This window comes from Vombatus ursinus, unplaced genomic scaffold (genome assembly GCF_900497805.2).
Source record: "Vombatus ursinus unplaced genomic scaffold, bare-nosed wombat genome assembly UNPS02005659.1, whole genome shotgun sequence".
NCBI classification, from domain to species: Eukaryota; Metazoa; Chordata; class Mammalia; order Diprotodontia; family Vombatidae; genus Vombatus; species Vombatus ursinus.
This window is the reverse complement of record NW_020945437.1, coordinates 19,392,898-19,405,274: the sequence shown is the minus strand read 5'-3', so window position 1 is coordinate 19,405,274 and position 12,377 is coordinate 19,392,898. Positions and strand designations below refer to the sequence as shown.

Below are 12,377 nucleotides of genomic sequence, written 5' to 3'. Positions count from 1 at the left end.
TCCTAACTCTAGGCTCAGTGCTCTATCCATTGAGCCACCTAGCTGCCCTGAGAATAAATATGGCGGTAATAAATGATGATAATAATGTTGGTGGTGGTGAAGATGAGAAAGAGAAGAATGGTGGTGGTGGTGGTGGTGATGATGGGAAATACAATTATACTAGTGATGGTGGGGATGATGTTGCTGAAGATGCTGCTGCTGGTATTGGTTATGATGAGGATAAGTAGGGTGGTAATGATGGTGATAATAATGATGGTGGTGGCAGTGAAGATTATGATGAGGAAAATGGTGGTGGTGATGGTGATGGTAAAAACAATGATGCTAGTGATGGTGAGCATGGTGGAGATGGTGTTGTTCAAAATGATGTTGCTGGTGACGGTGACCATGACAGGGATAGTAATGATGATGGTGGGGATGGTGGTGGTGATGAAAGTGATGCTGATGACTGTGATGATGATGGTGGTGGTGAAGATGATGAATCTGACAAAGATGAGAAAAAGAATGAACATTACTTCATTATCATTCTAGGTTTTTCTGCAAATATTACTGAATTTTGAGCTTTTTCATCAAATAAGAACCAACAAATGTCAAATGAGGTTCCCAGTATAGTGTATATGTATGTATCTTATGGTCTTTCCTTTCTGCCACAGGGGATTTATGCCCATAGGAGAACAGATCCTCAGAAAGTCAAAGAAGACGTAGTGAACTTTGCACGTTTCAAGTGGCCTTTGCTCTTCTCTAGATTCTATGAAGCCTTTAAGTTCTCAGGTAACATTTCTAGGCTCCTCTCTCCCTATCCCTGAATCTAGAGACAGAAGTTCAGGGATGAAAGGATCTCTCTTTGTCTGAGTTAGTCAATCAATCAACAAACATTTATTAAGTGCCTATTATATACCAGGCATTGTGCTAAGTGCTGGGGATACAAAAACTGGGGTGATCGCACATTTAAGTACAAAAGAATATACACGAATACATATAAAACTGGTACAAGGTGGTTAGAGAAAAACAAAAGCAGCTTGAGAGATCAGAAAAGCAATCATCTACAAACACTTGTACAAGCATCCTGGCACTTGAGCCAGGTCTAGAAGAAAACCAGGGATTCCTAGAAGCAGAAGTGAGGAGGCAATGCATTCCATGCATGAGGTACAGCCAATACAAAGGCATGGAGGTAGGAGATGAAGTTGGAATGTTATGTGTATGGAACAGTGCCTAGTCCAGAATGACTGGATCTCAGAGTGTAAGGCAGAGAATAATGTATAAGAAGACTGGAAACATAGGAAGGGGCCAAGTTTTGAAAAACTTTAAATTACTCCTATAGGCAATAGGGAACCATTAGAGTTTATTGAGCACCAGAAGGTGTCATGATTAGACTTGTGCTTTTGGAAAATCACTTTGGTGGCTATTTGAAGGATGGATTGAAGACCCATCCACTTGAGGCGGGATGCAAATTAGGTGAGGTAATGAGGCCCTGAACTAGGATAGTATCTGTGAGTGAAGAGAAAGGGACTTACATGAGAGATGTTGTGGAGATAGAAAGGACAATGTTTTGACAACTGATGTGTGGAATGTATGGATTAGGTGAGAGCAAAGATGACACTGAGGTTGCAAACCCAGGTAACTGGGAGGATGGCAGTGCTCTCAACAGAAATCACAAAGTTTAAAAGGGAGGGTTTGGGGGATAAGACAAAGAGGTCAGTTTTAGAAACGTTGAGTTTGAGATGTCATTGGGACACCGATGGAAATTTCCAGTAGGCAGTTCATGATGCAAATTCATGATGCTTAATAAAGACACTCGGGCTGGAGATAGAGATCCATGAGCCATCTACACAGAGATAATAATTGAACCAATCAGAGAGGATGACAATGTAGAGATAAGACAGAAAAGGAGTCAGGCTATATGACCTAATGATGGATCATCAAAGGGAGATTGAGGAGGATTGGTCAGAAAGGCAGGAGAAGCAAGAGAGAGCAATGTCCTGACAACCCAGAGGAGAAATAGTTTCCTGGGGGAGAGAATGGCCAACAGTGTCAAATGTAGTGGAGGGATCAAGGAGGATGAGAACTGAGAAGAGATTAGAGCTGGAAGGGAACTTAGAGGAACTTCAGTTTCTCATATTTTTGATAAGGAACTGAGACCCAGAGATGATAAATGACTAGGGTTGCACAGTAAATATCAGAGGGCAAGATCTGAACCCAAATCCAGCACTCTATCCAATGGAGGTGACCATGAGCTCTTAAAAATTGATGCCTGTAGGACAGAAGCTGAGTCAGGCCCGACCAAACTAGGAATACTTTGAGTATGGGTCTGGTCTATGTGCTTGTCATTCATTCAAGGACTAGTCTTGAACCAAGTTGTTGGATGTTTTTGGAATTTTCAGCCATAGTGACTCTTTAAAAACAGCCTATTAACTCCCAGAGGGCCTACGATATGTGTTGTTAAAGGGAGGACCACACTGAAGAATTCATAGATCCTTAAAGTGTTAAAATATTTATGATAACCAGAGAGTATTGATCACAATTTTTCTTGTCCTTGAAAGACCCCAGATCATTATTGTGAACCTCCATTACCATGTATGGTTTGATCCAGCAAAGACCTCAAGGGCCTAGTGAGTCCTGTTTATGTCTGCACTGAATGGCCCTAGGCCATTACTTCTGAGCCCTTGTTGTCTGCTCTTTAGGGTCTTTCAGAACCTCTCCTAAATGCTTGGATCTCTAGCTGCTATAACCCAGGGCCAAGCAGATGACCAGTTTCCCTACCCTAGGTACCTAAGGGAGGCAAGTTTGGGTCCTGAGGGGTGAGAGGGGACAACAAACCTCGATTCAGTGTCAATAATAATCCCAGTTCTATCCCAAATACACTCTGCGTTCCTGGAGAATACCCTTAATGTCTCTGACCCACAGTTTTCCTCCTCTGCCCTTCCTTACTCGTGGGGTTATTGGCAGGCTCAAGTGAGATAATGGGTGTAAAAGAGCTTTGTAAACTGAAACATACTACCTACAAATGTGGGTGGAGTTATTATTGGAATTGTAGGATTTCAGAGTTGGGGATTACCTCAGATTTCACCAAGTTCAATGTGCTGGAAGACCTCCAGTGACAGGGAACTCATTACTTTATGAGGCAAGTCATTCCACATTTGGGCAGCAGTAATGGTTGGGACATTTTTCCATCTATCAAATTGATATTGGCCTCATAGACTCTACTTGAAAAGGATTTCAGAGGTAGTCCAAACCATACCTGAACAGGAATTCCTTTTACAGAAACCTAACAAATGGCCATCCGGCCTCTGCTTAAATACTTCTAGGGATAGGGAACTCAGTAACTCCTAAGGCAGCCTGTTCCATTGCTGACCAGCTCCAAATCTTAGGAGTGCATTTTCTCTTCACCTTTGCCTCTTAGAATCCCTGGCTTTCCTTGATACTCAAATACCATCTTCTTCATGAGAGTCTTTCCAGCCTTCTCCCTCCTCCCCCCAGCTATTAGTGCCTTCCCCTCTAAGGTTACCCTCCCTCTACTCTGTACGCATCTTATATATGCCTGTTACAAACATATTGTCTCCTCGTTAGAATGCAAGTTCCTTAAGGGCAGGAATTGTTTTTGCTTTTTATTTATGTCCCAATCACTTAGCACAGTAAGTGCCTGGCATATAGTAGGCACTTAATAAATGTTTGTTGATTGATTGGGTGAGTGATTAGGAATTTCTTCCCATATTGAGCTGAATTTTACCTCCTTATAACTTCTCCCCATTGTTTCTAGTTCTGCTGTCCAGAGCCAAGCAGAATAAAACTAATCCCTCTCCTACCTAGCAGGCCTTCCAATATTTGAAGACAATATTCACATCTACCCAAAGTCTTCTCTTCTCCAGGCTAAACATTCCCAGTTCCTAAAGTTGATTTTTCTATTATTAGTAGTATTGCCATCATCATCATTATTACTTATACTATATACTATTTCCAACCCAGGGCCCAGCCTGCCCAAGAATGATGTCATTGTTGCTGTCAACTGGACGGGCGTCTACTTTGTGGATGAGCAAGAACAGGTTCTGCTGGAGCTGTCTTACCCTGAAATCATGGCTGTGTCCAGCAGCAGGTGAGGACGTAGGGACGGGGGCAGGAACACGCAAGGAGAGGTAGCCCAACTGGCAGGCCAGCGAGATGGGGGTGGAGGGAAGGGAGGGAGAGAGACAGACAGACAGAGAGAGACAGAGACGGAGAGAGAAACAGAGACACACAGAGATAAAGAGAAAGAAACAGAAAGAGATAGAGACAAAGATAAGCAAAGAGAGAGACAGAGGAGAAACATAGAAACAGTGAAAGACAGTGACAGAGAGGAGAGAAAGAGGAAGAGCAGACAGAGAGAGAAACAGAGAAGAGAGAGAGGAAAGACAGAGAGAGAGACAGAGAGGGATAGACACAGAAACAGAGACAGAGAAGAGAGAGACAGAGAGAAAGAAGAGGAAGCAGGGAGAGCAGGGAAAGAAAGAGACAGAAAAACAGAGAGAATGGAAAGGAAAGGAAAATGAGAATGAGAGAGAGAGAGAGAGATACAATTTCTGTAACCATATAGACAGATTCTCAGAGCTAGGAGGGCCCTCAGATGAGCGCTTGGTGCTCATCTCTGGTGATTGAGAACTCGCCACTTTATAAAGCAACTGATTCCATTCTGTGGCAGCTTGAATTGTCAATGAGTTTTTCCTTATATTGAGCCAAAAACTCTTTCTTTCTAATTTCTCTTATTTGGGTCTAGTTCTGAATTGTGGGTGTGCCTCACTTTAAGAAAATCTGATTTAGAAAAATTAATCTGCAGAAGATGGTTTACATTATAAAAGGTTCCTTCTGATCATAGCAGCAGAATTGGCCCAGGCCTGGGAGTCAGGGATCTGGGTTCTAGTCCCAGAGTCAGAGGGGACCTCAGGGGGCATCTGATCTGATCCGTAGTTGAAGGGGTTCCTTCTCTACAACATCCCTAATTTAGCCCTCACTTGAAGGTTTTCAGTGATAGTTTACTTCCTCCTGAGCCTCTACTCCCTATAAAAGGAGACTGAACCCAATGACCTCTGGTGTCCTTCCTGATTCTAAATTTATGACCTGTATGTGATTCTCCTCAGCTAATGCCTAAAACGAGCACACGAAGGCCTCGAAGTGTGGTGACCCCACTTTAGCAATGACAGACTTTTGGGCCCAGAGGTTCATTGTGAGGCTCAGGAACTGCCCGTGCTCTCTCTTGCAGTGGCGGGAAGCTGCAGTCTCAGAGCTTCACACTGGCCACCATCAAGGGGGATGAGTATACCTTTACCTCCAGTAATGCTGAGGACATCCGAGACCTGGTGGTCACCTTCCTGGAGGGGCTGCGGAAGAGGTCTAAATTTGTGGTCGCTCTCCAAGACAACCCCAACCCTGGTGAGTGAACCGCATTTCCCTTCCCCCTGCACAAAAGGGCCGGGACCAAGTGGGAATATCCAAAGGGGTTTGGGTGCCATGATATACCCTTCCGTCCTGGACCAATGCCCCCTAGCTCTCAGAAAATGCCCCCTACTCCTCATAACAAGAATAATGAGAACAATGACAACTTACATTTTATAGACCCTGACTCCATAATGTGTTTTTTTTTTTTTAACATAACCAGCCTGTGGGTAGTTTGTACAAGGATTATTATCCCATTTTGCAGATGAAGAAATGGAGGTTCAGAGAAATCACTTGCCCAACTGGCGTCAGAGCCCATGATAGGACTGATTTCTACTACAGTACTCTTTCTACTGTACTTCCCTTGTTTTCCCTAGGTCCTCTTAGCTTCCTACCACCCCTGTTTCCCACCTCCTACTCCAATCACACACATACATATGCGCACATATATGTGTAGGTGTTTGCACATACACACACATACATACCAAACTCATTCTCACCTTCTTGCCTTTGCTTAAGCTGTGCCCCCTACCCTAAACTCTCTCCCCGTGCCTCTCTAACTAACTATATTCCACTCAACTAGAGGCAGGGAAATGGAAATAACACCATCTAGTCCTATTCTTTGATTTTACAAAAGAAGAAACTGAGGCCCAGAGAGTTTGAGTCACGCAGGTAGTGATTAGTTTAGCTAATATTTGAACCCAAGTCTTCTGACTCCCAAAGCAGTATGCTTTGCCCTGTACCACGAACCAAAGAATCACTTAACTCTTAGTTAACTCTTAGTTAACTCTTAGAAGCAGCCACGAGATGTCTTCCTCGCCCAGATATGCACACATCCTGCCAGCAGCATCCAGATCAGGACTCACCCAAGTGATCTTTTCTGATATAAGCAGCGCTGGCTGTTTCCCCAACGCCTCCCTGCTGCCCAGGAAGATGACATAAGCTTTCCCCAGACTGTGCTCATCTTCCAGGAATTCACAGAAAGAGTCAGCCTCCCTGGGGCTCAATTCCCATGGAAACACACAAAATCACCAAGGAGGAAAGAAGCCACAGACCACCATGAGGGCTGGAATGTCATGAGCTTCCCCTGCCTTGTGACCAGTCAGTCACCTATGAAATGGTCTGGAGAGAGGCTAAAGAAAGTCAGCTTTCCCTGGTTCCCACCAGAATAAATACTCAGTGTCCATATCACGAGCATCACAACATTCTTTGCTGCTGCTAACTCTTAGACCCTCCTCTTAATCACCTCCACAGAGGAAGCAGAGCCATTTTGCCAGAACTTTTCCTGACCATAGGTATTCCTGTCTGTATTAGTAGCCTCCTTGCACTGTCTTGCTGTAGCGTGAGATGTGACCTGAGAGGCTGGTAAAAAGCAACCAAACAATTTGGTGAGAAGTAGGGAAGGAAGTGAGATAAAGGCAAGTGGTAGGGCCCCATTGATTCTGAGGGTAGTATGATATAACTGCAGTGGCTAGGTGGGTGGCACAGTAGCTGGAGCACTAGACTTGGAGTCAAGAAGACCTGAGTTCAAATCCTATCTCAGATATTTCCTAGCTGTGTGACACTAGCCAAGCCATTTAATCTCTGCTTGCCTCAGTTTTCTTATTTGTAAAATGGGGATAATAATAGCACCTACCACTCAGGGTTTATGTGAAGATGAAATTAAATAATATTTATAAAGTGCTTTGTAAACCACCTTCAAATGCTAGTTTTATTATTACTATTATTATTATTATTATTATTGTTATTATTATTATTATTTTTTTTTTGTAGGGCAACTAGGTGGCATAGTAGATGGAGTGCCGGGTCTAGATTCAGGAAGACTCATCTTCCTGAATTCAGTCTGGTCTCAGACACTTACTAGCTGTGTGACCCTGGGCAAGTCACTTAACCTTGTTTGCCTTAGTCTCCTCATCTGTAAAATGAGCTGGAGAAGGAAATGGCAAACCACTCCAATATCTTTGCCAAGAAAACTCCAAATGGCAGTCGTAAAGAGTCAGACATGACTGAAAATGACCAAATAACAAAGTATTGTTATTGTTACTGTTATTATTATTATTGTTGTTGTTGTTATTACCTACCTCACAGAGTTACTCTGTAAGAATTACTTTGAAAATCTGAGAGTGCTGTAGAAATGTAAGATAGTTCTCATTAGGATCCTTGGACTTCTGGCACTGACCCTCAGGGAAGGTATAGAAATGTTTTTGAATGTGTGGAAAGTATTTTATAAACTCTATAGCTGTAAGTGTGAGTTATTGCTATTCATAATAATATAGAATTGTTGCTCACTTTGTAAAACAGGTGGAGGGGAAGCCCACCACATGTGTTAGTTCTTTAGTTATGTCAATGTCTAAGATGTCAACTTAATAATAACAATAATTAGCATTTATAAAGCTCTTTAAGGTTTCCAGAGCACTTACAGATATTGTCTCATTTGATCCTCACAATAATCCCAGGAGGTAGGTGCTATTATCATTCCCATTTTACAGATGAGGAAAATGAGGCAGGCAGAGGTCAGATGAGTTACCTAGGGTCACGGAGTCAGTAAGTGTCTGAAGCAGAATTTGGACTCACATCTGTCTCACTCCAAGTCCAGCGCTCAACTGCATCACCTGCCTGCCTTTTTAATAACAAAAACAAAAAATGCACATTTACAAATACTTTTAAGAGTTCTGACAAGATAGTCCATCATCATTACCACTCTATTTGGAAGATCGCATTATCTATGTTGAAGACTTTGGGCAGCTCACAGTCTAATGCCCCAGACTTCTTTAGGAACAAGCAAAACACAAAGGAACATAATAAGAATGACAGATGGGGTGGGTGGGGCAGCCACTCCTTCACCTAGGTCTCAGTATCACTTATACACACATGCATATATTCACACATTCTCATCTCTAGTGGCAGATAGTTCTAGCAGTACAGTATAATGGACCAGTTCTTCAAATTAAATACATTTTGATAACTCTTGTTTTCACTTTACCTGCATCTCCCAAAGAGCTGTCCCCAATACCAAAGAATCAAAAAAGGGAGGGGCACAATTTAGCCAAACTAACCAACAGATCAAAAAAGTCTGGCATCATCCGCAATGTTCTATACCCATAGTCCCTTACCTCTGCATAGAAGGAGGGGAGGGGAGCTACCTTCACCTATCTCTTTTCTGGGGCCAAGCTTGGTCACATAATTTCCAAATGTTCAGTTTCATTTGTTTCGAGGTTGTCATTCTTCTCATTTACATTGTTGCAGTCATTATGTATATTGTTTTCTTGGTTCTACTTACTTCACTTTCCAAAAGTTCTCGTATGTCTTTCCATGCTTGTCTGTATTCATCGTTTCTTATACCACATTAATAGTCCATTAGCGACTTCTCAATCGCTGAGCATCTAAGTGCTGCTATAAATGTTTTGGTGCATATGGGACCTTTCTGTCTTTAACCTCCTTGGGGCATGTATCTAGCAGTGAGATCTCTGGGCCAAAGGGTATGGACATTTTAGCCATTTTCTTAGCATAATTCCAAATTGCTTTCCAAAGTGGTTTTTTTTTTCCACAAGCTCACAACTGCACCAACAGTACACTAGTGTTTCTGTCTTTCCACAACCCCTCTAGCATTGGCTACCTCCATCTTTTGTTAAGTCAGCTTCTAAGGCACCAGCAAAGACGCCTTGTTTCTTCTTGTCTCTATGTATTAATTGTAGACAGCTCCAGGTTGGTAGAGTTTGATTCCATCCTTAGGGATATTACTGGAACACAGCTGCTGGCTTTCAATTTCCACAGTTCAGGTGACCTGCTATCACTGCCCTGCCTTCTTTACCTTGGAAACAACATTTGCTCCTTTCAAAGGATAACAAGATAACTCGGTCTTGTAAAACATCCCTGGGATAGTTCTTTCCCCTTTATTAGTCTGAGAACCCCAGAATCTCAAAATTAGGAGAGACTTAAAAGAGCCTTTAGTCTAACCTATGCCTAACAAGAATCTACTCTACAACATACTTTACAAGGAGTGTTCAGTCTTCGCTTGGAGATCTCAAGTGAGGGGGATTCCAGCATGTCCTAAAGCAACTCACTATGCTCTGGATAGTTCTCATTTTTTAAATAGTATTTTATTTTCTCCAATTATATGTAAAGACAATTTTTAACACTTTTTTTTTAAATTTGAGTTCCAAATTTTCTCTCTCCTTCAAGTCCCCCCTCCCTAAAATGGTAAGCAATTTGATATAGGTTATATATGTGGAATCATGTAAAACATATTTCCTTATTAGTCATGGTGTCAAAGAAGAAACAGACCAAAGGGGAAAAAACATGAAAAAATGAAGTGAAAATAGTATACTTTGATCTGCATTCAGACTCGATCAGTTCTTTCTCTGGATGTGGATAGCATTTTTGCTCATGAGTCCTTTGGAATTGTCTTGGATCATTGCATTGCTGAGAATAGCTAAGTCACCATAGCTGTTCATTCTACATTGTTGCTGTCACTGTGTACAATGTTCTCCTAACTTCACTTTTCATCAGTTCACGTAAATCTTTCCATGTTTTTCTAAAAGCTGCTTGCTTGTGATTTCTTATAGCACAAAAGCGTACCATTACATTCGTATACTACAACATCTTCAGTCATTTCCCAATTGATGGGCATCACTGCAATTTCTAATTCTTTGCCGCCACAAAAAGAGCTGCTATAAATATTTTTGTACAAATAGGTCCTTTTCTATTTTCTTTGATATTTTTGAGACTTCAGATAGTTTTCAAATAAACTACTATCTAACCTTCCCTCTTGCCATCTTGTATTTGTGAAGTTGACTTTTTGAACCCAAGTTGGAAAATTTACATTTGTCTCTATTCAATTTTACCTTCTAGCCTGTTGAGATCTTTTTAGAAGTAGTTATTGGTTATCCCTCTTGGCTTTGTGTCATCTGCAAACTTGATAATCCTTTATCCAAGTAATTTATTAAGATTTAAACAATACAGTGACTAGCAAAGATCTCTGGGCTGATCTGTTGGAGACTTCCTGCCGAGCTTCCATCAAACCATTAATGACAACTTTTTGGGTCTAACCATTCAATTAGTTCCAGGTATGCCTGATTGTATGATTATCTAGCCCACACATGGCAATGTTGTTTTTTCTACAAGAATACCATGGGGGACACTTTTTCAAATGTTTTGCTGAAATCTAGGTAAACCATAGCTACAGCATTACCCCTGATCAATCAACAAACATTTCATAAGTGCCTGCTGTGTGCCAGGCACTGTGCTAGGCTCTAGGGATACAAGTACAAAGAATGAAACAATCTCTTCTCACAGTGAGTTAACAATCTAATGAGAGAGATAAGAAGTATATATTAAAATATATACAGCAAAATAAAAAGTAAATAAATACAAAGAGATACCAAGTAGTTGAATATAAGGTAGTTTGTCAAAAAAGGAAATATGATTAATTTGGGATGACCTGTTATTTATTTAATTAGTGGTGGTGAAATCTAAGAAAACTATTTTTAATACTTCTCCTGGCTAAAAAAAAAAAATGCCTGAAAGTCAACACATGTCATGAGCTGTTCCTAATGAAGCCATGTTGGATTTGTGATCATAGCTTTCTTTTCTTGATGCTCCCTTAATAAAGCATTGTAGAATTTTGTCAGGGGTTGAAAACAAGCTCATAGGCCTATCATTTGCCAACACCTTTTTTTTTTTAATGATATCTGCTTTTGGTAATCTGGTGATAGTTCCCCGCAGTCTTTCAATGATCATTGACAGTGAGCCATCACGTCTGCCAGAGCTTTCAGTAACCAAGTGTATAGGTCACATGGATGCAGTGGCTTGAGATCCCTCTTACTTTCTACTTACTTGTCTTGGATCTTAAAGTAAAGTCAGGGTCCCGAGAACCCCCAGGCCTCCAGCTCCTATTTTCTGTTCCTGTTCTACCTCCAGTGGGCGAAGAGTCTGGTTTCCTCAGCTTCTTGAAGGGAGACCTCATCATCCTGGACCACGATACTGGTGAGCACGTCATGAATTCTGGCTGGGCCAATGGAGTGAATGAGAGAACCAAGATACGAGGAGACTTCCCTACGGACTGTGTGTACGTAATGCCCACAGCCACGGCACCTTCTCGGGAAATTGTGGTAGGTATTGGGACAGGTTGGCAAAGTATGGGGAGCGGTGTGGCCCTGGGGGAAGTGGACTGTCTTGAGGGCTTAGGAAGTCTGGGCCCCTTGCTTTTGTTCAGTTTTCTAGGGCTGTAATGCCTCCCCACCCCACCCCTAATCTCATAGGATTGTGAGATTTTGCACTAGAAGGGACTTTATAAATCACCTTGTCTTACCCCTTCACTTCACAGAGGAGGAAATTGAAGCCCTAAAGAGGTTAGAAGACTCTCTTAAAGTCACAGAGTCAGGATTCCAATCCTGGTCTTAGGGCTCCAAACACAATGCTCTTTATGCTGAAAGGGTATAGTATAGTATAGTTTAACTACATGGCTCCTCAAAGCCTCTCCAGATCCCTCCAGTCAGTAGATCTCTCTCCCCCAGCTGATCTCAGAGCTTTTGTTTGTATCCCTCTCAGGCAATTATTGTGTTCTATTATTTTGTTTCAAATATGAGCTATCCTTTCCCCCCAAATCTGGCCTGTACAAAATTCAAGGGCACTGATTTAGTAAGAAAATGCCAGTAAAAATGATGCTAAAATGGAATTTATTTAGATTGAGAGAACTATTTTTTAAGATGCACACTTTCACTAAAAATTCTCACTTCATTATTTCTAGGAGCCATGATTTCATCCATGTGGGTACTCCTGACCCCAAAGAATATATGCAGATCCCACAATCACTCATCCAGTCCATCAGCAAACATGTATTTAGCACCTACTCTGTAGTAGGCACTGTGCTACATGTACAACAAATGAAAAGATCCCATAAGACTCCTAGTGAGCTTACATTCTAATTTGGGAGACAACATGCATGTATATGTTTGTGCAGAATAAATATATATGAT

General features: G+C 41.7%; 1 protein-coding gene across 1 annotated transcript in view; it reads left to right on the top strand.

The window, feature by feature from the left end:
• MYO7A (myosin VIIA) overlaps positions 1-12,377 on the top strand; it is a 150,777-nt gene that overhangs the window by 105,698 nt on the left and 32,702 nt on the right. The window contains exons 31-34 of the mRNA XM_027848154.1: positions 651-768; positions 3,961-4,087; positions 5,228-5,397; positions 11,320-11,510. Of these exons, the coding sequence (XP_027703955.1) occupies positions 651-768; positions 3,961-4,087; positions 5,228-5,397; positions 11,320-11,510 (606 nt within the window). The remainder of the gene's footprint in view (positions 1-650; positions 769-3,960; positions 4,088-5,227; positions 5,398-11,319; positions 11,511-12,377) is intronic.